The 27,958-nt window shown below is 44.5% G+C and overlaps 1 protein-coding gene across 13 annotated transcripts in view; it reads right to left on the bottom strand.

Annotated features, from left to right (window-relative positions):
- The window catches only part of SMARCAL1 (SNF2 related chromatin remodeling annealing helicase 1), a 76,805-nt gene that overhangs the window by 46,716 nt on the left and 2,131 nt on the right, over positions 1-27,958 (bottom strand). For 5 of the 13 annotated variants that reach the window (XM_004033180.2, XM_004033181.3, XM_019022003.3 and 2 more), the window contains 8 exons: positions 26,914-27,782; positions 26,121-26,171; positions 21,899-22,132; positions 18,742-18,792; positions 13,644-13,830; positions 9,557-9,707; positions 6,933-7,091; positions 3,946-4,011 (listed from right to left, as the gene is read on the bottom strand). In XM_004033180.2, the coding sequence (XP_004033228.2) occupies positions 3,946-4,011; positions 6,933-7,091; positions 9,557-9,707; positions 13,644-13,830; positions 18,742-18,792; positions 21,899-22,132; positions 26,121-26,171; positions 26,914-27,724 (1,710 nt within the window). In that variant the 5' untranslated portion in view covers positions 27,725-27,782. The remainder of the gene's footprint in view (positions 1-3,945; positions 4,012-6,932; positions 7,092-9,556; positions 9,708-13,643; positions 13,831-18,741; positions 18,793-21,898; positions 22,133-26,120; positions 26,172-26,913; positions 27,783-27,958) is intronic. The other 8 variants (XM_019022004.3, XM_055379540.1, XM_063695187.1 and 5 more) reach the window with 2 other exon arrangements.

Raw genomic sequence — 27,958 nt, 5'->3', positions numbered from 1 at the left:
TTTTTTTTTTTTTTTTTTGAGACAGAGTCTAGCTCTGTTGCCCAGGCTGGAGTGCAGTGGTGCGATCTCGGCTCAGGGCAACCTCCGCCTCTCAGGTTCAAGTGATTCTCCCACCTCAGCCTCCCAAGTAGCTGGGATTACAGGTGTGTGCCACCATGCCTGGCTAATTTTTGTATTTTTAGTAGAGATGGGGTTTTGCCATTTTGGCCAGGCTGGTCTCAAACTCCTGACCTCAGGTGATCCTCCTGCTTCAGGCCTCCCAAAGTGTTAGGATTACAGGCATGAGCCACTGCGCCCGGCCCCATTTGAATTTATCATCTATTTAAACTACTTTAATAACAAAGGAAAAAGAAAAAAACCTTATACATTTCAGCTACTATCTCATCCAGCCAATCAACAGAGATAGAAAAAGTCCTCTCTACTTACAGAAAAAGAGAAACAGCTGCTTCTTAGGAAAGAATGGTAGGACGCTAGGGGCCTTTCCCTTTAAAAAATTTTTAATTTTGTTATTACACTAGTTTAACAATAAAAGCCAGTGTAGACAAAATACAACTAAACTAAACCAAAAAACCCCAAACACACACCTCACTGTTTAAAAGAGTGCCAGTAATCCTGAGGGCGGAGTCATGTGGGGAAAAAAAGCCTCTGATTGAAGACTGAATGGGAGTGAAGATTGTTATGCCTGGCCAGACTGGACTTCAGAGGCCTCCCCCAAAAAGGTCAAATGAAAACCGACCTGGCAATTCTGATTGTAGGAATTTGTCCTAATAGGATAAATATGCAAGGTACATATAGATGATGTTCACTTGCAGAATTATTTATAATAGCAAAAATGGAAAACAACCACATGTCTGATACTGAGGATTAAATTATGGGATGTGTCTCCACTATGTAAATACTCCATAGTTATTGAAAAATGATGATCTTGCTCAATAATTGACATGCTGGAAAAATAAGCTGTTAACAGTGGCTTTTTCTGTGGGAGGGATTAAAGGTAATTTTAACTTTGTTCTTTTTAGCTTCTATCTGGTCTACTTTCATATATTTATATATAAAAATAGATCTACCTCATTTAGGATTAGTAGCCCCAGCAAATAGTGCTGTGGGGGAAGAAAAATGTCAAATTTCCCAGGGGACAGTGACACCAATTTCTTACAATCTAACACATCTTCTCTCTGCTGACTGCTATTGCTATTTACAAAATCCACATTTTTCTGGACACGATCTGGCCCTGCTATCCAACGAACTGTATGATTTAATCTAAATACTTCATTATGCCTATTTGCTGAAAACATGCTTGTAATATTAATTATCAGAATATAGTTCTAAGAGATGTTCATATTAGAGGAACAATCAAGTGGTATTAAATTAGGTCCTTATATGGCTTTTCAAAGACATACTTTACTTTTTCCCAACTATCTTATTATTCCAAAAACATTTAGATTCATTTCCTTATTTAGATTGGTGGTTCTCCATGGGGTTGGGGAAGGGCAAGGTGAGTAGAGAGTGATTTGTCCTCCCTCAGAGGACATTCGGTGGCATCTGGAGACAATTTTGGTTGTCATGACTGGGGAGGAACTGCTGGCATCTAGTGGGTAGAGGCCACGGATGCTGCTAAACATCCTAAAATGCACACAACAGGCCCCCAACAACAGAGTCATCCAGCCCAAAATGTCAACAGTACCAAGGTTGAGAGACTCCATTCTAGACGAAAATACAATAAGACAGAGATGAAAGGTTCGGTTAACAGAATAGCACAGAATGCTCCATCCCACTCCTTCAGCCCAATCCTGCCACAGTCCAGCATTATATGAAGTCAACGTTGCGGAAGAGCGTGGCCTCAAGACACCTTCATAAACACAGGCCATGTTCATGAGGCTTATTTTAAAATATTAATTCATCCAAGTTCTACAGCAAATGCAGAGTAGTACATATTAGTTAGCAGTTTAGAGATTTCTTTTAAACATGTCACTTTGAAACACACTCAAGATATTAAAGAGGTATATGCTGCTTCCAAAGGTCTGGCTGAGGAAGCACACATTTCAGAAACCACTATCTGGCTCAGCTTGCCCAGCCAGGCAATGACTACATTAACAAGTGGTTGCTAGAAGCTTTCACATTATATCTTTAATGATAGAATCTATCTATTGTGCATTTTCTTTTGTCTAAACAATCAGGAGTAAAGATTTAATTTAGTTATGGCTGAAATACTGAAACCAAAATACCAAACCCTATTGTTTTCCTATGGAAAGCATATTAAAGCCTCCCAAAAGAAGGGTCATCAACCTAGGAAAAACATTTTATTTAAATGTGTCCATCAATGGCTATCGACATATAAATATTTATAGGTAATACTGGCAGAGAATCAAGCTTTTTTTTTTTTTCTTTTTTTGAGACAGAGTCTCACTCTGTCACCCAGGCTGGAGTGCAGTGGCACAATCTCGGCTCACTGCAATCTCCGCCTCCCAGGTTCAAGCGATTCTCCTGCCTCAGCTTGGTGTGCACCACCATGCCTGGCTCATTTTTGTATTTTTAGTACAGACGGGATTTCATCATGTTGCTCAGACTGGTCTCAAACTCCTGGCCTCAAGTGACCCACATGCCTCGGCCTCCCAAAGTGCTGGGATTACAGGCGTGAGCCACCACCCCAGCAAAACCAAGCTTTTGCAGTAAAAGACTTTTATTCTTTGGTTTGGCACATGACATGACCCTGCCTTGGAAGATGTATCATATTCCGTTATTCCTAAACACATGAAAACTTGAAATGAGTGGACACTTATGTGTGTTTTGTGAGGAAATGTTAAGATTAATGTTCAAATGCTAAGCTTCATTAACATTCAGCATATTTGTTTTCCCTAGTTTAGGTAAAAGTTAAAGCTTCTTTTAATCAATAAAAGCCATAGTTTTAAAATGCTGGTACAACACAAAGGTTGCTTTGAGCACAAGAAAAACACACACTTTGGTTTGCTCAGTCTACACAAACCAAAGTGGATACCTCCAAAGTCATCTGTGAGAAACTTCTAACTTGTTACGAGAGAAAAGGCTACTTTTCTAATTGTACTTCTCCTTCCCTCTTACAATAATAGGAAAAAAATCATCCCCCCCCATAATGGAAGGAAATCTGGAGGCCTACCCTCTGTTGGGATGGGGGACTAAGAAACCAAACACAGAAGAGAGAGACAGATGAAATACAGAGCCTATATTGCACATCAGAACATGCTTAAAGACTAGAATCTGCATCACATACCCACGCCTGCTTGCTGTGAAGCCAGAACTCACACCCGCCAAAGCACTCAGAAATGAGTTTAGGCCACCACAGGGAGGAATGGGGATGGCTGCCCCTTCTGTCAACCAAAGAGGCTCAGGGTAGCCACAGAAAACAGTATCAGCTTTTAAAGCCCATCTTGGCTTTGCCAGTGTATCTTGCTGACCCCGCCAGCCCTTGCTCAGTTCTGTTTGTATTAGGTTGATGCAAAAGTAATTGCATTTTTTTGCCATTACTTTCATTAATACAACTCATCTTCCCTGATTTCCAGCATCTAGACAGCTTTGCCACTACAAGTGACTTAGAAGACAGGCAGTTTTTTCTAAGCTAATTAGTGGACAAGCTGCTAGAGGCTCTCTCTTGTCTAAGTAGGAAGCCAGAGGAGGATTCTGGAGTCCAATGCCCACCCAGCCTCAACAGTCTTGACCTTCGAGAGACAAAGGCAGCACTACTGACTACTAGTACTGCCTACTAGTTCCTTAGCAGGATGTTAGGAAGAAAGATGAAATTGGTACCACAACCCTAAGGAAAGAGAGAGACGCCCTAAGTCAATGCCAAGTCATGACCATGGCCCACAGGTCTATACCTGCAACCCCTGCTGGACTAGGACGACATGCAAGCCTGAGCAAAATATTATGGGATGCCAATGCTCAGTGGGCTCAGTTCTCAGAAGTACTCACCTTTAGGACCGGCATAGCTGCTCGACAGCGGGCAGTCCTACTGTTTTTGAGGAAGTGAGATTCATCCTGAAAAGAAGTAGCCACATAAGTGAACAAGGTCCAATCCTGAGTGGACAGAAATACGGGCCACTTTAGGCTTGACCCTGGCATGGCAAGTGCAAGGTGGATGCTCCCTTAGCACTTTCTCATTCAAGGAGATGGCTCAGTGGGCCTAGGTCAGGACCCAGGGTTCTGGTGGCAGCTTCTCTACTGCATTCTGAGCAAGTTGCTTCAGCTCTCTGGGGACAATTTTCCATATATGAAGTGGGATTCATGAATCCCTGCTCCGCCCACCTCAGAGGCTGCTCAAAGAAACCACTAGAAGGTGGTTTGCTGCTTTGTAAGAGGCACCTCCCACCTGTGGAGCACTAGACCAAGTGCCCCATAATGGGCCCTGCACTGGTGCAAAGCTCCGGGGTGTCCAGCCCCTGCCCTCAGGGGCTCAGGGTGCAGGAAGGATGCCAGACACACTGACAACCGATCAGGCTGTATTATCAGTACTGTCACTGAGGCGAGTGTAAACAAAGTGCTGGGGAAACTGAGAAATGGAAAGAAGACGATATGATTCCTATTCTCAAGGAACTGCTATGTTTAGAACATGAAGTCTGATTAACCACTCTGTATCTGTGCATAAGCAAACACATACATATGTATATATATAGTTTGTTCTTCTTTATTCTTTTTTTGTTTTTGTTGCATAAGCAAATATAGAGTTGATCATATTTTCTAAAGCCAAATGAGTAACTAATACATGAGTATTTAAGTGGAAATTTTCTAGTTTGGTACAGAGTCAAATTCCTTGCTGTGTGACTCTGAGCAACCGCCTCTCTGTAATGCCAGTTTTGCTGTCTGTAAAATGGGTATCATAGTTCCTTATGTATTAGGTTGCTGTGAGTCTTAAATGAGCTAACACATGTGAAGTCCTTAGCACAGCCCTGTTACTCAGAAAGCACTCAATGGTATCAGCCTTCCTATAGCTGGGATACCAGTGAGATCCCAACGCTGTCCTTAAAGATGATCTATAAGAAATCCCCTATTCCATTTCAGCTGTCATGAGCAAAAAGGGCCACAAAAGCACAGCAGAGGGGAGTGTGAAATAACCCTCAAAATGTCAAGAAAGTATCCTGTCCAGAAAGCTGGAGTGTTACGGTCATATGCCTTTCTGATCATGAGACCTCATTACAGTCAAGTAAAAGGTATTTATGGAGAAAAAACACAGAAAGTACAGAGGATATGGAAGAGAATGGGCCCTTTCAACCAATGGGTAAAAATGTGCCAATACTGGAACAAATCTCAAAGAATGGTTTGAAACTGAAGCCTCTTCTGAAAAGTGTGACACTTCAGAGCCATCACTCTATTCTTTCCTACAACATTTCTCTGAAAGCAAGAGGACAGAGCTCTTACTTAACTGAAGAACAAACCAACAATGGTGGTAAGTGGCTTGCCAAAAATCATACGGCAGGTTAAGTGATGGGCCAGAAAGAGAAGAACATGAATTCTGAAGGCAGACACAACCCAGCTTTAATCAATAACCTCCAACTTGCTAGCTTTGTGCCTATGGGCAAATTTATGTACCCACTCTCACTGCCAGTTTCATCAGCTGTGAAATGGATAATTCACAAGGATAAAAGATAAAGCCTGCTCAGGGGCCACTGGGAAAATAGATGATTATATGTCAGTACCTAACACAAGGCAACACTCAAGAATTGAAAGCATTATTCTTCCCACACACTCTAGAGCCATCCCCATCATCCTGGGAAACTTCTTGTAATGTTTTCATTTCACATGTATGCTGACATCTTTTCAAAGCCACACTTGAATTTGTGCCGAACCAAAAATGACTCCCCCAAAGACTCATTACCTATATCACTTTGCAAAACTATCAACACTCAAGTTTGTTTATGCTAAGAACACAGTGTGGTTCTCATGTCCAAAACAGAATAATAGATCCCCTGAGGTCAGTAACGGTATCTTCTCCTTCCTTTCTCTAAGCTCCCATGATATTTGTGTGAGTTATGTAAATATACTCAGTACTGACAGAGATGGCTGGGTACCAAGTCTGTCTAGACTTTCCTTAGGAAGTATGTGAGGAGTTAAAAGTAGGAAAGCCTGCAATTCAAAGATATGTTGTCAAATCAGGAAGCAGGTCCAGTCAGACCTTCTTTAAAAAACAATTAGAGGCTGGGCAAGGTGGCTCACGCCTGTAATCCCAGCACTTTGGGAGGCCAAGGTGGGTGGATCACCTGAGGTCAGGAGTTCGAGACTAGCTTGGCCAACATGGTGAAACCCCGTCTCTACTAAAAATACAAAACTTAGCTGGGCGTGGTGGCAATTGCCTGTAATCCCAGCTACTTGGGGAGCTGAGGCAGGAGAATTGCTTGAACCCGGGAGGCGGAGGTTGCAGTGAGCCGAGATCACGCCACTGCACTCCAGCCTGGGTGACAAGAGTGAAACTCTGTCTCAAAAAAAACAACACAGAAAAACCTCCAAAAAACAATTAGAGTAAAAAGTGCTTTTGTGGGGTGGGGGTGTATCTTCACATTGGCTGGAAGAAAACTCAATTGTTTGAGTAAGATGGCACCAGATGTAGGCACACCTCCTTGCCGTCCAGGTTGTAGTACCCAGAGCCCCAGGTGGCCTGGGGTCCACATGCTGGCCTCCATCTATGAGTCATGCTGGGAAAGAGATGAGCTAGAAATCCCCAGCAAAGACTAATTAAATCACAATTTCAAAAAAAGCTCCCTAGGAGATTCTAGTACGTAGCCAGAGTTGAGAATGGCTATTTGAGGGGAATGAATTTCCAGTTCCCCACAAAATAAAGAGTGATTTCTATTCTTCTAGAAACTAAATGGGGCTCAAGGAGATTACAGACATGAAAGTTCTCAGAGCTTTTACAAAGAAAGTTTCCAGAGAGATAAAGTACTTAAAGACTTTGCCAAGTTTCTTACAATGATGACAACTTTAAAAGGGGTTTTTAGCTGTTTTTCCAACTTGCTAAGAAGGTCAAAGCTGACAATGTTGATCAGGCCAGCTGTCAGGCGGTCCTTCCCAGTCACCACGACGTTGATGCAATCTGGGCTCAGAGATGGCAGCCACCGAAGGAAGGCCTGTGGACGACAGGAGGGAACAAAGCTACAATGACCACCCAGCACAGCAGCTGTTGGTTGTGACAGCAGCAGTCTCCCGCCCATGAACAGCCATCACCTCTACCTTCCTCTCACCTACCTGTGCCCCTTCACTTGCCACTAACAGGACACTCCCTTTTTTTTTTTAAGAGTTGGGGGAGCCGGGTGCGGTCGCTCACACCTGTAATCCCAGCACTTTGGGAGGCTGAGGAGGGCGGATCACCTGAGATCGGGAGTTTGAGACCAGCCTGACCAACACGGAGAAATCCCATCTCTACTAAAAATACAAAATTAGCTGGGCATGGTGGTGCATGCCTGTAATCCCAGCTACTTGGAAGGCTGAGGCAGGAGAATCGCTTGAACCCGGGAAGTGGAGGTTGTGGTGAGCCGAGATCGCGCCATTGCACTCCGGCCTGGGCAACAAGAGAGAAACCTCGGGCCTCAGAAAAAAAAAAAACAAAAAAAAAGAGAGTTGTGTTGGTCTCACTTTGTTGCCCAGGCTGGAGTACAGTGGCACCATCACAGCTTACTGCAGCCTCAAACTCCTAGGCTCAAGTGATCCTCCCGCCTCAGCCTCCCAAGTTGCTGGGACTACAGGTGCACACCACCATACTCGGCTAATTTCTTTCTTTCTTTTTTTTTTTCAAAGAGATGGGTCTCAGTATGTTGTTCAGACTGGTCTTGAACTACTGGCCTCAAGCAATCCTCCTGCCACAGCTTCCCAAGTTGCTGAGACTACAGGCCTGAACCACCATGCCTCGCTATCTCCCTGCCTTTGTCAACAGTCACTTCACAGTGTCTGGGTTTCACCTCTGTGATCTCTAACTAGATGGTAAGTTTCTGCAGGGAAAGAATGCGACTCTTTTTAAGAGGAATTTTATGAACGACGTAGCAGAGCCTGGTACACTGAAGGCAAATCATAAACATTTATTGATGATGACGAGACTATTTATGTCAATATTTCTACAAATCTACCTTCTCTCTCTGGCAATCTGAGCATCTCTAGCCAAACCCACCCAGGCATCTGGGTGCTCACCTGCCTCACATGGGGTGACACTGTTCAATACAGGGAGGGCTGGCCTTTTCTCTAACCTCAGGCTAGTCACCGTCTGGCTGACTCTTCCTAGAATTTCTGACGGTGCTGTGGGAACCTAACGCACACAAAATATGTACTGAAGATTACTTTCTACAGGCACTGGCAGAATTCACAAGACTTGGGAGGCCAAGGCAGAAGGATCACTTGACCTCAGGAGTTCAAGACCAGCCTGGGCAACATAATGAGACCCTGTCTCATTAAAAAATAAAATTAAAAATTAAAATTAAAAAAAAAGAACTCAGATCACCAGGACAGAAAAAAAACGAGGTGCACATTTTTTAGTGTTTTTTTTTTTTTGCCATCTCTTCGGTCGGAACAGCACGTCTGGGCCTTGGACTGACCGGCAGCAGGAGGAGCTGCCTCCTCTGCATGAATGGCTCATGGAGGCCTCAGGAAGAAGCCCCAGGCTGACGTCAGTGGCATAAAGCTAGAAAAAGCTGTGGACGATGGACCAGGTCTTCCTTCTTCACTGAGTTTGTTCATGGGCTTTTTATTCATTTCACAAAAGCACTCTGATTCCTGGATTTACAGCAAAAAAAGCTCAAGGGTGAGTGATACAGTTTTCTTGTCAGGCTCTGCATCCATAAAGCTACCTGGCAGACAGTGAACATCCCACTCACTCCCCCCTCTATAGAGTGCAAAACCCCTGAGTTGGGAAGTCAGGAGATGCCACATCAAGATCCGCCAGGGCTCCTCATTAAGAGGAAGCATGGAGCTTAACCTCTGAGATTCCACTTTCTCATCTATAAATGGGGTTACTATCTATTGTACCTACCGCACAGGACTGTCATGGGATTGAAGAAAATACAGGAGGTAAAAATATTTTAAAAATTAAGTGTGGGCCAGGCACAGTGGCTCCTGTAATCCCAGCACTTTGGGAGGCCAAGACAGGTGGATCACTTGAACCCAGGAGTTTGGGACCAGCCTGGGCAACATGGCAAAACCTCATCTTTACAAAAAGTACAAAAACTAGCCAGTCTCATAATCCAGTTTCAAAATAAATAAAAATTTTAAAAAACAATAAAAAAGAAAAATAAAAAAAAATTAAGTGTGGTACAGATGAAAAGTATTATTAGCAGGGCACAGAGGTCCCAGAAGTGCCTGCTGACAGATGAACACAAGTCTCTAAGCCGGTTTCTCCTTGGCTTTCTTCCCTCAAGGTGTAACGTGATTCTAATCCAGAAAACCCCCAGCCTGCCCTCAGGTGGCATCTCATCTCTCTTCCTGCCTTTGCCTTTACTTGAGACAGGATCCTTAAAGATCCCTAGGTCCTGTCTGCAAACCATTATTTTATGACTCTAACACTGAAGAAAACCTTCTCTGTGAAAACTGCAATTTGAAGAGCATTAACCTGCTCCCAGGTGAAGCGCACGGAGGATGGCACCACCACCAGGAGCGGCCACTCCTTCCGGTAAAAGGCTGCGATGCAGATGGCTTGGATGGTCTTCCCCAGGCCCATGTCGTCAGCGAGCAGCAGGCGGCCTCCTTTGGCTACGGCAAAACTGAAGGCAGACAAGGTGAGGACGGCACATTTCCCGGGGCATGAGTTCATCTGCCCTCACGTCCAGTGGGTCAGCACTGCTGGGTGAAGGCCACTGCACTGGCCAACCCGGGCCCAGCCCACCACCAGACTTGCTCCCCAGAAGGAAAGGTGCATGGGCCAAATAGGGAGCAGAATAAAAAAGAGAGAGAGAGAGAAAGCCCAAAAAGGAAAAATGTGGAATGTGGTCAAAAGGTAGGGAGAAGATCTGGAAGATGATTAGGTCATGGAGGCCAAAGAAGGAAGTTTCCAGTGAGAGGAGTTGCCTCAGCCCACTGTAGGCAGGGCACAGGGGACATACATGGAGGAGGGTGGTGGGAGTCCAGGACTAGCACTGAGGAGGGCATGCTTACTCACTCCAGAGTCTGCCTTGAAAGGAAGGAAAGGGTCGGGCGCGGTGGCTCATGCCTGTAATCCCAGCACTTTGAGAGGCTGAGTGGGGCGGATCACCTGAGGTCAGGAGTTTGACACCAGCCTGACCAACATGGTGAAACCCCATCTCTACAGGCACATGCCCGCAGTCCCAGCTACTTGGGAGGCTGAGGCAGGAGAATCGCTTGAACCCAGGAGGCAGAGGTTGCAGTGAGCCAAGATCACACCATTGCACTCCAGCCTGGGCAACAAAAGCGAAACTCCATCTGAAAAAAAAGAAAAAAAGAAAGGAAGGAAGGAAAGAAGAGCTGGTAGGGTGAAAAGAAGGCTTTCTGAAGATTGGAGAGCACTCAGTATGCATAAAGGCAGAGAAAGGGGCTGGCAAAGACAGAAGATGCTGCTAATGAGGAGAGAGGCGGAGAAAAGGATGGGAGGAAGGGTGCTTGTCCAACAGGGAGCACCAACCTCAGCACTGAGTTTTTCACTATGGCAGCCTCCAGGACCCTAAAGCCCTTAAGTGCAGCATCCCTTGCTAATAGTTCATGAATAAAGGTGTATTCCACTATTTCAGAGCCAGATTGGCTGGGGTTGGAGTCCCAATTCCATCACTCAGCAGCTGTACACCTTCACGCACATGATTTAACCTCCCTATGCCTCAGCCCCCTCAGCAGTAAGAAGGGAGTAATAACAGTACCTATCTCATGGAGCTGTGGGAGGGTTAATAAAGCTAATACTGAAAACAGTGGTTGGCAACATCTTAAGTGCTAAGGAAGTGCTTCTATCATAACTACTATTCCACAAAAAGAAAAAGAATCAAAACACAAACAGTAAAAATGACTTGCTCGTGTTGCATGATGAAACAGTGAAAAGCTAAAAGGATCCCAAGTGCCAGATGTCTGGTCCTCTGTGCCAAATACTAGTCTTCTTTCATCTAATCTCTGAAAAATAGATCATTTGCTCAGAATCCTGATAATAAGCCGCTGGGATAGTTCTTTCTCTTTCCTTCTCACACAGTGAAAACAGAGAATGTCACCTCTTCTAATCAGCAGCTAGCAGGGCGGACAAGAAGTCTAGGCTGCACTTGCCCTTTCTGAATTGCCTGGAAACACCGTTTCCAAAGATGGAAAACTGGGCAGCAAATCCCCAGGCAGCCCGAAGCCAGTAGAGTGTGGGGACAACAGGCATCATGGCGTGGCACCCTGCTGTTCTCCCTGCAGCCTGGGCGGGGGCCTGCCTAGGAGAGGGGGCAGCCCTTCCCAAAGCCCAGCTTTGGCAGCCTCACCCTCCACTGGGGAGGAACGGAGCTGAGCAGTGGGCTGCCTCACCTCTCCAGAACAGGCGCAGCCTCCTCCCTGTACACCCACCTCTATGAAATCTTCTGGACCATTTCTGGGATCAACCCACAACACAGACAGATGGGGGGAGGGCAGGTGTGAAAAGATGTATTTTTTACCTCACTTTCTGATTTACAAAATTGGTGGCCAGCGAGGACAAGCAGTACCTAAGCAACGGAATCCATGGAGAGCCCCACGCCCTTTGAGCGTCTTTTGTTTCAGCCTTCTCAGCTTTACCATCTATAATTTCCAGAAGTTTGGTCTATCCGCATCCTTAGAGCAGAATGGACCCCCTGAATTTCACATTCTCTCCTTTTTCCCCTGCCTAGAGGGAGCCCAACTAAGGAACAAAGTGGCCAAAAAATGACAACAAAGACAGAAAAAGCCTGGATAACAGAGGAACAATAACATAAGTAAATGTCATCCTCCACAGGGTAGTTGAATATAATAGAAAAAAATGCCATACTCAGAAATTAATCAATCAGAAAACACAGATTTAAGTCCCAACTCCACTTTTGGCCGCTGAATAACTTTAGGCAACTGACTGTCTTTCTAAGCCTCAATTCATTCACCTGCTGAAGAGGGTGACTTGGATATTAGAAGATGCTGATATTTCTAAGAGATTTTGCTTTATAAATTAAAGGGTGTGTTCAATTGTAGTTCTTGCATTAAAGAAAACAAAAAAGACATAGAATTGACAGCCCTCCTCCCCCAGTGCCAAACCCCCACCTCTTCAGACTATGAAAGTTAAAATCTGAGCTTATTTAGAAAATTCTGAAGAAAGATTACAAGTACTTTAGAGCCACAGAGAGAGAAACAGATCTGCCCTGGGGCGCCTCACACACAGAGCCTCTCTCAGGGGTAATGGGGTAACTGGTAAAACCAGCACCCACCACGTGGGCCCAAGGATGGCTAACAGTGCCACGAAGAACTTGGATGCTGAAGGCAGGGGCTGCCCAGGGGGTGGGGCTGGGCAACCTCTACTGCAGCTTTAATAAAGAGGCCCAGAGAAAGAAAGATGAAAGGAAAAAACCACCCTGAGCCTGGTTAAAACAAGGCCCAAAGGACATCTCACCAGCTGGAGGATTGGAATGGCAATGCCAGAGGAGGTTTTGCAGAGTGTACTATTTAAGAGAGATGGAAGGAAATGAAGAAAAGAATTAGGGGGAAAGGCTGGGGCCAGGTAACGTAATAAAGTGCATTGTGCCCAAACGACACACCGAGACCCAAATCCTGCCAGAGACGGTAGCCAAGCTTTCACCAAAATACCACAATCAGGCTTTGAGCAGGCAGGCTGTTGTGGTTTGTCAGTGCCATTGTTAATTTAGGTTCCTTCCCTTGCACAGGGCTCTATGTCCAACTACATTGTCTAATAACAGCTTCTTATTTCTAGACAGACTATCAAGACTTCCTCTTTCTTCTCCTTGAACTCCCATATTTTTAAGAGAAGGCTAGTTCAAATATGGCATTTTGCTTCTCCCAAGAAACTCTGGAAAAAAAGGAAAGATCAGGATGTAGGTTTATCTTTTTTCTTCCTCTAACAAGAGCACCTTGACTTTCTTTTGGAGAACTGCCACCTCCCACTTTCAATCCCAGTAATTTAGGTGGGCAGTCCTTACCCTCTGGTTCTAGGGACAGGCCTATCACCAAGTCTAATCAACAAGACCTCAAGCCTCCAAGGCCACAATGACTGGCTCCAACATTGGTACCAGACTTAAGCCATTGCAGTGTCAGCCCCATTAGAAAAAAGGTGCTTCTGTGTGTTGCTAAGCTGAGAATGCAAGCTGGAAGCCCCTGGCGGCCCAAGCTGCCAAACTTGAGTTAACACCTGCTTGGGAACAGAGCAAACAAACAGAAAGCAGATCTGAGAGAGGAGAGCAGCCTGATGAGATCTTTAGAGATGCTGGATTTTCTCTTACAGGCACTGAGAAATCTCTTCCCTTAAGCTAATTTGAATTGGGTTTCTGCATAGCTGCAATTCAGAGTCTTGATTAAACCATGGAATTTGAAATCAATGGTTACAATAAAGCTTTGGTAACAGCACACCTGGCTGTTTAATGCCTAGACTCTTCTAAATTTTCATCTATCCATGGTAAATAAAAGTTCATAAAACAGGAAGCATCTGAATGCGGTCTGTGGTAAGTAATGAAATTTGAGCAAGAGAGGAAGAGAGAGGAAGATCAAGAACCTACTTGACTCCAGCTCTCTGAAAGGGCATCAGATTAGACACGAGCTTGGGGTCCACTTCAGAAAGGTCTGCCTCTGGGACATCTGGCGTGAGACTGAGAGATGTCTTCTTGAGCTGAGAAGCAAACGCCAGGGTGAGAGTCGTGGGCAGAGGGTCCAGCCGAACTTGTGGGAGGCAGCGCACCTTTGCAACTGAAAAGAAGAATAGAAGCATATGAGCTGGAGTGTTCATGCCCAAAAGATTTGGAGAAAGAAGAGCTTTGGGATATATATATTTCCTTCCAGTGATGCTGGTCCTAGGTCCCTATATAATGGGTGGAGAAATCTCTTCTAGTCAGGACCATTAACCCAAATGGGAAAAATAAATTACTTGGGATCTACATGGAAATGAAAGCAAATGAATTGCACTGACCTTGCTTTTTGAAAGAATGTAGTCTCACCTGATTTTAAACTTCAAAAAAGAGGGGAAAAAAAACCCTTTATTCAATAGAGAAACAGAAAAAGAATAAACCGGAGAGATAAATAAAACACATAATTCTTGGGAGAAGGAGGCTGAATTACAAATTAAAAATGCAGAGAAAAAATGACAGACCTAGAGACCCCTAGCAGTGGAACTACCGTTAAATCACTAACCATAGCCTGCTGTCCTGCAGGCTGTCACTTTCAGGATGTTCTTCCCTTTTATAATTTTCCTTTGAAAAATCTAATTAGAAGAGTAGCCATTATTTACAGATCATCAATTGCTCTTTATCCTTTACCTTTTCAAGGGCACTCTGGGAGTCAGAGTAACCCACCAAGAGGCTAATCGTCCTCCGGTATCCAGTAAAGGAAACTACAAAGAGAAACTGCGTATTATTTTACTTCTATCCAATATTATTTGAAATCCTAAGGCTGGTTCTCTATTTCATACACGTACATAAAACATGTGTGATCATGTTTTCTTAATACCCTCACAAGTGATTCCAAAAGCCTTTTGCCACAACCATCAATTGGTTACCACTGTAAATACTGATGTGAACATGCAGGGCTGAGCCATGTACTACTACCTCCAATTGCTTTGTATTTTCAATATATTTAAGTCCATTTCTCTCCTCCACTAAATATAAGTACCAGTTATTTCTGGAAACAGTTTCCACAAAAATAATCACCATGAGAAGAAATTAGGGAAGGTTGACGGCTTTAATACAAAACAGACTGTCCATATTGATGCAGAAATACATTTTATACCTCCAAATTAAATCTGAGCATGTTGATTTCTACACACTTCAGGAGGCTGAGCACTCCTTGTGCTTTCAGAAACCATTTTCATTTTAATTCTAGTGATCTTCAGAACTCAAATACCTGATGAAAGCTAAGAAAGGGCTGATGAACTGGCTGGTAAAAAAGGCAGGGCTTTGTAAGCATTATGTTCCTTCGGCCATTTAAGAGGAATAAAACCAACATCTACTCTGTCTCCTACCAACTACTGTCTCCAAAATCCTATGCTGCTAGTTCAGCCATCTCAGTGTTCCTGAGAAAGACACCATTCCCTGACAACGACTGCCTCTACTGTCCTTTCCCTGGTACTAGGAGATGACAGACGTGTTGTCTGGTTTCGTGAGTCATCTAGAAGTCATTTCTGTAAAATAGCTCTTTGCCAGAATGCTACTAGCCACATAGCAGAGATGCTAATGTTTTCAAATAGCAGCTGACAAGACAAGATTGTTGAGAACCCTTCTGGACTGGCAGCAAGGGGAAAACAAAAGGACTTATGCCAATTTCACTGGGGGCAAAAGGCCTGAGTCACTTAGAAAAGAGAGAGGAGGAAAGCTTAGATTCTCCTTACTAGAGAAAATAACTCCCACTGCTTCACCAATGAGCATTCACGTACTCAGGTCTTATTGTAATTTCTTCATCAGTTTCCTATGCACACGTTCACTAACTCAGGGTCATCGATCTAATTTCACTCATGAGGAAGGACAGCATGGGGTGAGGCAGGAGGTGCGCATTCCCCAGGTTCACAGTACTGGCGGAAAAATCAGAACTAAATTGGAACTGGGCTCTATTCTCACTGCGTCCCCTCCCAGCTTCTTAGTTTAGCTGGCTTCTAAATTCCATAATGGGTCATTTTACAAAGGCAGATGGCAATTTTACTCTTATTTGTGTCACTGACTTTACTGTAACCTTGCAATGCTCCCAGTAAGGAAAGCCACTGTTTCCCTTCTCTGGGCCCAACCTTTTCTCAGTCTTATCTTCCGTGAGACACTGTCATGATGAGATAGCAGGTAAAAACTCTAAATCTAGAATCTTCACTCAGGATCCATGGAATCATCTTTATCAAGTGCAAAATCTTATTTGTGGCCATTATGTGCATTTTTTTCCGGGTGAAGAATCCATTCTTTTCATCAGATATTTCAAGGAGTCTGTTGTCTGCAAAAGATCAGGAACCACTCTACAATGCTATGTGAGTCACAAGTCATGGTTTTTCAACACTACATTTATCTACTAATGCTGTAAATGTCCTGCTTTTTGTCGTTCCATAAAAGTCAAAGACTTTATAGCTAACATGTATGTGTTTCCTGGTTGAAAGACAAAAGCGAGAAGGAAAGAACTCACTTCTATTTTTCTTAAAAAATTCAGCTTTTGTGGCTGGGCACGGTGGCTCACGCCTGTAATCCCAGCACTTTGGGAGGCCAAGGTGGGAGGATCACTTGAGGCCAGGAGTTCAAGACCAGCCTGGACAACATGGCAAAACCCCATCTCTACTAAAAATACAAAAATTAGCCGGCCATGGGGATATGCGCCTATAATTCCAGCTGTTAACAGCAGGAGGCACACAACTTCCTAGGGAGACAGGGATGGGTCCACAGTGAAACCCAACCTTTAAGCCAAAGACAGACTGAAACCTGAAAACCAGGCTGTCAGTTCCAGGTGGAGTCCACAACCCAGAATAAGAACTTCCTCAGTGCCTTTTAGCCAATCGAATGGTGCTTTTTCCAGGCCTGCCTATGGACCAATCAGCACACACACCCCCATTCTGAGCCCATAAAAACCCTGGACTCAGCCACACGTTGGGACTACCCACTTTGGGTCCCCTCTCCACTAAGAGCTGTTCTGTTGCTCAATAAAACCCTTCTCTGCCTTGCTCACTCTCCAGTTGTTCATGTAACCTCATTCTTCTTGGACGCAGGACAAGAATCTGGGACCCGCTGAATGGCAGGTGAGAAAAGGGCTATAACACATTCCTGGTCTGCTTGCCAAGCTGCAGGCAGTGACATGCTCCTGTCTGCCGAACCACAGGAGTGAAGAGTGGCAACCTTTCTGGGAGCCCAGACCTTGGGACTCCCTCAGCCAGAGCTGTAACATGCTGTAACACCCCCTTGGGGCTCCATGGTTGCTGGTGTCTTCAAGTTTTCAGGCACCAGCACATTCCCATCATCCAGATGCTGGTGCCCAAGGCAGAAGCTGCTTGTGGTATGCCTAGTCCAGCTGCAGCCTCATACAGAGCTGGTGCCTGTGCCACAGTCTGGAGCTGCCCGCTCTGCTGCAGCAGCTGGCGCACCTGGCTATGTGCTGTGGCCAGACTCTACACTCACTTGCTCACAAACCCTCTGCTGCTCCATGCCTAGCTCGCCCTCAGTGGGTGTGGAATCTGGACTGGTAGCGTGAGCCGAGTGCAGCCTGCCAGGTCGAGTGGGCAGAGCAAGCCCAGTGGCAAGCCCAGCTGGCAAAGTGGCACCAAAAGGATTCTGTGTACAGCTACTTGGGAGGCTGAGACAGGACAATCGCTTGAGCCTGGGAGGCAGAGGTTGCAGTGAGCTGAGATCATGCCACTGCACTCCAGCCTGGGTGACAGTGAGACCCTGTCTCAAAAAGAAAAAAAATTCAGATTTTGCCAAATAATTCCCTCTAAATCACAAGTTCCAAATAGTAGCAGCCAGAGAGTCTCAAGATCACCGTGAGCCATTCTTTCTGCTTCAGCCAGCATTTATTAAGTTACCATCTCATATTCAAACCTAATCATGTAGTTCACAGCAAGTTTTGCTCAAGGAACCAAAGGCTCTTCCTTTATATTTAATTCCTATGTCAGGAGAGCAGATAGAGATTAAAGACCACCGCTTTTTTTACTAAAGGGACAATGGGACCCAGAATGTTTAATTATTTACCCAATGTCACATAATAAGTCACATAAGAAGGAGACAAAAGGAAGGAACCCAGTTTTTCCCTCACATTGAAGCCCTAGCCTGCCAGGGAAGATGGCCAATGACTCAGAGCTCCCAGGGTTGGCTCGTGTCTGTCCTGGCCTGATTGGTACCCACAAATGACTCCTTCCTTGGTTTGGGAGGCCCAACAGGCCATCAGGATTAGGAGAAAAGCAGAGGAACATAAGCCATGCTAGCTGCAAACCCAATGCAGAATTGTTACAGCCAGATAGATAAGGGACTGGTATTCTGGTACAGTCTGAGATATGACCATATTTCCTTTTTCCAGGCATATTAGAATTTATTGCCCCATCTAAGCAAAACACAGAGAAGAAAAATGATAAACCCAAACTGGCTTCCTCTTCTTGCACTTATGCTATCTGTACACATATTCCTTTTCCTTGGTCAGTCTGTAAAGTGCTTGTTAAAATGCCTAAGTCCCTGGCCTTGACTTCTGCCTCAAATAGAACTCTATTATGAAGTCCATTCCCAGTGATACTCTGCTATCTTTCTTGATCATCCCATCCAGTTCTAGAAGTACACTGAGAGCCTATTCTTAGAAGTAATCTATGGTCACTTCCACCTAAGCTAAGCAATCCTAGCTCACTTCTGATTCCTAACGTCTATGTACCCATGCTTCTAGCACTTCTATGACAGCAGGAAGATTTCACAGGCCTGGGAAATTTCACTACTGCCACCTCACCCTTATGACAGAAGAGGCCTGGCATTTGTCTGGGCTGTCATAAAGCCACCATATCAGTGGATATGGACAAGGCTGCATCCTCACCTTTACTTACCCTGTACTCAAGCATCCCACCACAGCAAAGGGAGGAGAAGATTCTTCAAAAATACATCAAATTTAAGGTGAATTATTAAAGCTTAACAATAGCATGATATAAAACAAGTAAGGAAGGCTTCTCACTTAGTTTACTGTGCTCTTCCAAGAGAAAGCTCCACTTCCTGGTCTTGACATCTGCAATGACAAGAAATAAATAAGCAAATAGGACACTCTGCCCTTCTGCTACATGATCACACTTACTCATTTATTCCTTGGTTTCATAAACTTCCATTAAGCTTAGACAATGTGGCAGCTGGTCCTGTACCTAGCACTGCGGATGCAGAAATTAGGAGAGTACTTTCCCTGGAGGCTTTCCCAGTATACTGGGAGGAAAAAGAGGCAGAGATGCTGACAACACTGGGTTGTAAGGGTTGTGATAAAAGGTGCCACAGGATACACGGCTGGGGAGGGTCTAGCAGGTCAGAAATGCCCTGAGTGACAGGGGTGGTAACTGTAGCTCACATCTAAGCAGCATTCGCATTCAGCCCGGCACTGTGCCAACACTCGGTGGCACCCTCTGATCTGCCCCTCCCAAGTCTGTAAGGTGGGCTGTTGTTAACTCCATTTTACACATGGGAAACAAGTTGCATGTGGTCAGTGGTCAAACTGCCAAAGTTTCAATTTTGGCTCTGCCTCTTGCTAGCTATGTCACCTTGGGCAAGTCACTGTAACACCTCTCCCTCAGTTTCCACATCTGAAAAATAAAGATACTACAACCCCTACCTCACGGGTTACTGTGAGGATTACATGAAATTAAAGGAAAATGCTTATAAAAGTATGACTGGAAAACAATGAGCACCCCAAAAGCCAGTTATTATGAATTATTGTTAGTGGGATTATTACATCATCTGCTGATCAGCATAGTGTAGTATAAATTACACACAATATCAACTAAGAAAGGTGAGCATCTTTCTACCCAATGGTGGCTGATTCTTTAAATAGAGGAATTTCTCTACTAATCTATCTTTTGAAAAATCAAGAAAGCTTGGTCTCAGTAAACGCTATCTGGGCAGCAAAAATTCATTCTTCACTGTATGATTCCTTCAAAAGCAAGGTGGTCAGAAAAAGGCATCATGGACACAGAGTCAGTTTCAGGAAAAAGCGAGGTCGTCCAGGTACAACCTGATGGAAGGAACAAAGCAGACAGACTAATCGTAAATGCAGAACTAGAAGAGGAAGGCCCTTCCTGACAACTTGATTCTCACAGTGGCACAGCAGCAAACAGGAAAAGCTGTGAACAACAGCTAAGGCAAAGGAACCTATCACGGTTTTTGGACACCTGGGTGTGAGCAGGATCAGTATCCATACCTTCATGGTACCCACTCCCAGAATGCAGACCATGTCAGGAGTGTGATCTCACAGGCTGGTGATAGACACATATCACTGTATTTGCCTTTTTTATTTTTGAGATTGTCACCCAGGCTGGAGTGCAGTGGTGCGATCTAGGCTCACTGCAACCTCTGCATCCCAGGCTCAAGCGATTCTCCTGCCTCAGCCTCCTGAGTAGTTGGGATTACAGGATGGCACCACCACGCCTGGCTGGTTTTTGTATTTTTAGAAGACAGGGTTTCACCATGTTGGCCAGGCTGGTCTCGAACTCCTGTGACCTCAGGTGATCCACCCACCTTGGCCTCCCAAACTGCTGGGATTACAGGCCACCACACCCGGCCTGTAGTTGCCTTTTAAGGGCCACCCCAAGCTGAAGCCAAACACCTGAGGGGGCAGGAAAGGCAAAGGATCTAGACTGTCGTGGAGCAGCTCATCTCACGACCTGCCTGGGCCTCGCACAACTCCCCTGTGCCCTGCTCACCCGTCTGCCCTCATCAGTCCAAACTGCATCCATCTAAGGATGATGACGTAGCAAACAGCATCAGCCTCCTCCGGAACCCAAACCCTGATGAAAGCTCTTGTTAAGCAAGCAATTCTAGAGGCTTCTTCCAGGATGATGCTTGAATGTGCGGTCTCAAAGGCATGAGGTTTTAAGTATTTGAGTTCTACTTGATTAAGAACAAGATTAAACCAATTCAAGAAGGGGGAAACACTGATCCATAAAAACTACATAGTTTTTAAAAAACAATGTGGCCCAAGCTGAGAATGACACCCAGGAGTCCAGAATCTATAGCTGCTTCTCCCCTATTCTGAAGGGGGAGCTTTTGAAGAACCTCATGAAAAAATAAAGCAAAACGGCCAGGCACGGTGGCTCACGCCTGTAATTAATCCCAGCATTTTGGGAGGCCAAGGTGGGCGAAGAAGTTCGAGACCAGCCTGGCCAACATGATGAAACCCTACTTCTATTAAAAATACAAAAATTAGCCCAGTGTGGTGGCAGGTGCCTGTAGTCCCTGCTACTCGGGAGGCTGAGGCAGGAAAATCACTTGAACCCGGGAGGCAGAGGTTGCGGTGAGCCAAGATTGCGCCACTGCACTCCAGCCTGGGCAACAGAGTGAAACTCCATCTCAAAAATAAATAAAATAAAATACAGCAAAACTATTCTGTTGTGGCCAGTAGATTTCAAGACTGGCTTACAATTAGGCTTATCTGAAGACTAAAAAAACCAAAACAAACAAAAAACACCCCAACAATGTCCAAGCCCCACCTCCGACAAAATAAACATCTCTGGGTAAGAACCAGGCATCGGTGCTTTTGAAGTGGCCCCATGATGCTGATGGGCAGGCCGAGAGCAGAACTACCAGCATTTTCAAACTGTGGCACCATCACCAGCAGCAGCACCAGCTCAGGGAACTTGTGAGAAATGCAAAATTTTGGCTCCATGCTCAAGTTCCAGAATCAGAAGCTCCAGTAGTGGGGCCCAGCTAGCTGCGTTTTAACAACCCCTGCAGGCAGTTTCCTGCATGCTCAAGTTTGAAAACCACTAAGTTTGCATATGGAAAAGCATTTATTTTTATGGCAACCACCTGTTTTTCTGCTCTGCAAAGGCCAAAATAAAAACAGATGGGTTTTAAATGGCTGAAGCAGGAATTTACCTGCTTCTACCAAGAAGATATTGACCAGGGGGAAATTATGAGGTCTTCTCTTTGGGAGGCCTTATGACAAAACAGCCGCCACTGTATGTTTACTATCTGGAACAATTAACGTGTCATCTTTCTATAGGAAGAGGAGCAGAACAGGAAGTCTTTCCCAAGAAAGTAATTTTTGAATATTCAAGGTAGAGAAAAACACCCTATGTTGAGATCACAGACCACTACACATTCTGGGAATCAGACAAAGACCAATTACTTGCCATATCTTCTGGAATCCATCTGTTTAAAAAGCGCAATAAGGTCCTGTGAATAACTGATGTCTGCCTCGAAGTAGGCCCTGGAGATGAGCATGCATCGCCCTTTGACAAACGAAAGGGATGGAGCTGATGGAAGGCCGGCCTGTCCCTCACTGCTGGTGGAGGGTGACTCGCTGCTGCCATAGGCCCATTCCAGAGGCTGCAGGTTGACCGTGGGGAGGCTCTGGGCTGCTTTCACTGCCAAAGAAGAAGAATCGAACAGAAGTGATAAAGCAGGGGACTATGATGTGGCTTTGAAATACCGGCAAGGGAAGAGGGAGAAAGTGGGGAAGAGACATGGACAAGAGGCACTAGGTTTGGCAGGAAGGCAAGAAAAGGCACTGTTAGATTAGGAAGACTTGAAAGTGTTTTTTAGTTGGGGCTTTGGGAATTTCAATATTTGCTGAATGTAACTTTCCATCTCCTTAAGTTTTTCCTTTTTTTTTTTTTTTTTTTTGAGACAGGGTCTTGCTCTGTCACCTAGGCTGGAGTGCAGTGTCGTGATCATGGCTCACTGCAGCCTCAACCTCCCTGGCTCAAGCTATCCTCCACCTCAGACTCCCCAATAGCTGGGACTACAGGTGTGCACCACCACATGCGGTTAGTCTTCGTATTTTTTGTAGAGACAGGGTTTCGCTATGTTGCCCAGGCTGGTATCAAATCCCTAAGGCTCAAACCATCTACCCACCTTAGCCTCCCGAAGTGCTGGTATTACAGGCATGAGGCACCATACCTGGCCTCCCTACATTTTTCACATCAAAACATTTAAAATTCAGAAATTAACAAGGGGAAGAGGAAGCTCGCCAGGATGAATAAACTTATTAGATAATTTCTGGCATGGTGTTGGAGAAGCCACTGAAGTCAGCACACCACAAATCACCCAGTTAAGCCCACTCCTAGGTCGCTACTCTGTCTACTGCTCAGAGAACAAAGGAGTGAGGACCAGGATCACCAGGTCACAAACACACAGTTCTGAACATTATTTCATCTACTACAGATGCATTTTATAATGAACAAATTCAGCTGTGTAACACTAAGCTGTCAGCAGACACACACTGGAGTGAAAGGAAAAAAAACCCTGAGTAAAGAAATATAAAAAGAACCCATGCTTTAAAAAAGTACTAAGACCACAAAAGAAGAGGGTAGAGATGTAGCCAATTCAAAACAGGAGGAAAAAGACTAAGAAACATTTGAAGAAATGTTCACCTTCACAAATAATCAGAAAAATAAGATACTTTTTTACTTCTCAAACTTGCAGGATGAGAAACAATTAGACATCCATATTGCTAGTTGGGAATAAAACCTGCTGGAAAACAATTTGGCAATTATAGCAAGAGCTCTAAGAATAATGAGTCAACTTCTGGGAATCTATCCCAACTACCAATTGAAAATACAGACAAAAACTTAGGTACGAAGGTGTTCCTCTACAGCTTTAAAACTGGAAAAACTGGCAGCCAATTAAAATCAAGCAGGAAAAAATAAACAACAACAATTTAAGCAATGTATGACACATTCATAAGACAGAATGTTATACAGCTATCAAAATTTATTTTGTATTAAAAATTCTGGAAAAGACAAAAGTAGTTCAACAACACGAAACCATTTCTTGAAGGTCAAAATGGCCCATTATGATAATGGACACATTTTCATCACTTAGAATTAACTGTTAACATTCAGTAAAGTAAATATGCTTTATGCTGGAGTATTAAATTAAAAGGGCAAAATACAAATTATATGCATATATAAAACTTTATATTTTAACGCATAGTAAAAAGGCTGGAGGGAATGAAACCAAAATGTTAATAATGGTTAGTTGAGTGGGGAGATTACGGGGGATGGTTTTTCTTCTTCACACGTCAAAATATGTTCTACAGTGAGTATGTGGTAGGGTTAATGAAGCCAAATCCAGAGACATACCTAAAGCAAAATGACAGAAAGACTGACACAGAGACAATTTTATATGTTATACCAATAAAAAGCCAATCATGACACACAATCATGAACCTATCTGAAACTTAGAAATACAAGGAGAAATTCACAAATCCATAATTATGGCAAGGAATTTCAAGGTTTATCTCAGCAGGCAAAAGCTCAAGTGTGTAACACATTGGTAAAGACGCAGAGGAGCCAAACAATTAGAAAAATTCATCTGAAAGCTATATGGAGAATTTTTTTTCTCTTCTATGAGCTTCATTGAGAAGTATATATGGAGAATTTTGTATCCAATAAACATGGTTTTCAAAACATGTGGAGCATTACACAAAGCAATGATAGTCGGGCACAGTGTCTCACATCTATAATCCCAACAGTTTTAGAGGCTGAGGCAGGTAGATCACCTGAGGTCAGGGGTTCAAGACCAGCCTGGCCAACATGGAGGAGGCCCCATCTCTACTAAAAATATAAAAATTAGCCAGGCATGGTACACGCCTGAAATCCCAGCTACTCAGGAGGCTGAGGCAGGAGAATCACTTGAACCCGGAAGCCAGAGGTTGCAGGGAGCCAAGATTGCGCCACTGCACTCCAGCCTGGGCGACAGAGTGAGACTCTGCCTCAAAAAAAAAAGTAACGATATCACACAAAAAACCTAAATGAATCTGCAAAAGCAGGAGTCATCTAAGTCACCATGCACCGTGGTCAGAACAAGAGTAAAAAGACAAAACAACCACAACAGGGGAAACCACTGGTTTAAAATCACCAGCAATGAGAATACCAGGTGTCAAAATCTGCAATCTTTATCCAGAGCCTTGGGTCTCTCCGTTCCAACACCAAATAAATCGATTAAAAAATGAGCCCTCACTAGACGGGGCTAGCAGCAGCAGCGTTATGGGTTGAATTGTGTCCCTCCAAAATTCATGTTAAACACACAGCACAGGACCTCAGAATGTGATTGTATATGGAGATAAGGCCTTTAAAGAGGTTAATAAGTTAAATGAGGTCACCAAGGTGGGCGATAATCCAATGAGTGGTGTTCTTCTAAGAAAAGGGAGAGACCCTAGGGATTTGCACACACAAAGGAAAATCCACACAAGGACACAGAGAGAAGACAGCCACCTGCAGGGCATGGAGAGAGGCCTCTGAAGAAACCAACCCTACCTATCTCAGGCTTCCAGCCTCCAGGACTGTAAAAAATAAATTTGTATTGTTTAAGCCACCCAGTCAGTGGTACTTCGTCACGGCAGCCCTCGCAAACTAACAACACTAGCAGCTACCAAAGAAAGATATCGCCTAATGTACACATTTCAAGAATTGGAGGCCAAGGAGAAAACCAGGAAATTCTGCAGGGAGCTGTCCCATCACTGGCCCAAACCACCTTTCCCAGAGACTGTACTGGTGCCTCCAGATAATCCTACCTCATACCCCAAATCTGCAAAGTGACCTAAGCATACATCCTTATCTTTTCCCTTCTTAAGCTGGGGGGAGGAAGAGAGGGTGTAGAAATGGCAGCTGGGGGAGAAGAGTAAAATAAATGGAAGATGAAAACACACGGGGCTGACGCTTTGACACAGGTGTGCAAGCTCCATGTACCAGGATCAAGTGACAAAAACTTTAGTGTATGACAGTTTTCTCAGAAGACAGAGGGACGTAACCAGGTGCTGACTATGACCAGATACTGCATTAGCTGGAACTTGCCTGGCCAATGCCCCCTCCTTGCATTTTTGAGTAGTTAGCTGCACAGAGAGTACTCTGAGGATCTGTGCTGTTTGCTGAACTGTTACCTTCCTGGGAGCAGGGGCTGGCAGGCTGCCTGAGCTGCCTGTCACCGCCGGGGCCAGCATAGTCTGGTGGGAATGTGTAGTCTGAAGTCAGACTGTCAGGGTTTGAATCCCAGTTGTACAACTTATTGGCTATGTGACCCTGTGTTACTGACTCATCCTCCCTGGGCCTCAGTTTCCCCATCTGTAAAAAAGTCATTATAAGGAATAAAAGTTAGCATAAGGGGCTTAGAATAGCCTAATGCATAGCAAGCATCATTTAGTGCTAGCTTTTGTTAATACTACCAACGGCCTTCACCCACAGAGCTGCCTCATTAGGCTAGACAGAGTGGGAAGGAGTGTGGGGGGGTGCCCTGAAAGGGCTTTCACCACCTATAAAGCCATGCACACCATAAGCTAGACTACATGTGATACTCTAAAGATTTTCAGTGCCAGTGTCACCCTCCATGAGAGACAACCATGTGTCTACTTACTCAGGGCACTATAGTCATTCATGCTGAAGTTCCACGTCTTGGTGTCAGGATCTGAAACAAAACAGAGGGCTGGTGACTGTTGACAATTTGTACTTAGGCACTCAACACAAGCTTGTCTTCTAAATGAATGAATGAAGGACGCCAAGTTCAAAACAGCTGACCAGCAAGCCCCCACTGATCTATAAAAATCTCTGTAGAGGACAAATAGTAAATATAGATAATTCTTTTATTCCATGTAGTGGAATCCAACTCAGGCCCTGGGAAGTTATGAACTTCACCTAAGAGGACTGAGGGCAGAGTTAGGACTAGAATCCAAGTTCTCCAGGTCGTAGTGTGGTCGGGGAAAGCAGTATGAGGAGTAATGGCTCTGGCCTGTAATTGAGTTAGTCACATCCTGATGCTGCCTTTCCAGACCAATGAAACTGGGCCTGTCACTTAATCTTGCTGAGCCAGTTCCATCGCCTTAAAAACTAAAATAACATCTACTTATTTCAAAAAAACTGCTGTTCAGCTTAAGTGCTACAATGCATATAAAGCACCTGGCAGAGGAAGCGTCTTCTCAGTAACATTCAACTGTTCTCCAGATGGCCATGTGACAACCATCAAGTTTGGCAGCTGTTTGAGGGAATGACTATTATGAAGGGAAACAAGCTAAAATTGAAAAATTTTTAACAACTGGATGGACAGCATGTGCCAATGCACTCTCTTAATATTTATGAGAAACTGTTAGATTAAAAGAGACTCCAAAAATAAGAAAAAAAAAACAAAAACAGCTGAAGAACAAAGACATTACCATAATTCTTGCTGGGCAGGGTCTTAAACACTGCAATGAGTTCCGCATTGTACCCAATCAACACCTGGAAACGATCGCCGTTCCTTACGCACTTTCCCTTCTGAGAGTTCACTCCTTTTTGGACTGAGGACCCTGACTTCTGTTGGAGTCTTCCTTCTGTCCTGGGCGTTACACTCTCTGAGCTAGAATGGATGTAAGAAATGTTCTGCCCCGAAGGGGAGGCTTTTGCTGTCTTGGCCTCTAACTTAGCATCCCTGGGAGGCTGTCCAGAGGAATGAGCTGGTGTCTCTTGGGAACTCTTTGCTTCGGCCAGAGGCTTATGAGTTGGGTTAGCAAAGGGTGTGAACCTGATCTCAGGTGAAGCCTGAGCATGACCTTGACCTAACTCATAACTCAAGAGCTGTTGTTTAGGGACCTCTGGAGGACTTTGTGCCAAGGGAGGAGAGATTCCAGTGAGAGCCATTTGACTACGTGGACTGTGGCCTGGGCAGGCTGTGGGCATTTCTTCTGGCTTTTTCCATATTCCCTTTGCCTGAAAACTGTGGGAATCATGAGGTCTTTGGTCAGCATTAGATGAGCTACTGAGATTCTGTTGCTTGAAAATGACACCATGGCTCACTGGCTTACAAGACTCCCTTGGGAAATTTTGGGATGGGCCTTGCTTGGCCTGGAATGGGTTGCCAGCAATGGAGGTGCCCGAGCTAGTCCTCTGATGCTGTTCTGCCAATAACTTCTCAGCTCTGCGGGCCAGAGCCTTTTGTCGATTCTCTTCAATCTTTTTCCTCTGCTCCTCTGTAAGAGGCAAGGACATTTTCACAGAGAAATGCTTATGTAGGAATGTCAACCTTTAATTGGAAAGTTGGCAAAAGCTGTGGAAGAAAGTAAGAAGAATGAAATGAACATTACATGTATTAATTGCCATACTCTAACCATGATTTTAACAAGCTTTTGTCCCAGAAAATGCATAATGAGCACAACTAAAGGATGTATTAAAGTTTCTTTTATAATTGCACACACACTGAAATAGTAGGCAGCATATGCTGAA

The sequence above is a fragment of the Gorilla gorilla genome, chromosome 11 (genome assembly GCF_029281585.2).
Source record: "Gorilla gorilla gorilla isolate KB3781 chromosome 11, NHGRI_mGorGor1-v2.1_pri, whole genome shotgun sequence".
Lineage (NCBI taxonomy): Eukaryota > Metazoa > Chordata > Mammalia > Primates > Hominidae > Gorilla > Gorilla gorilla.
The sequence above is the reverse complement of the archived record's forward strand: the minus strand, read 5'-3'. Positions and strand labels throughout refer to the sequence as shown.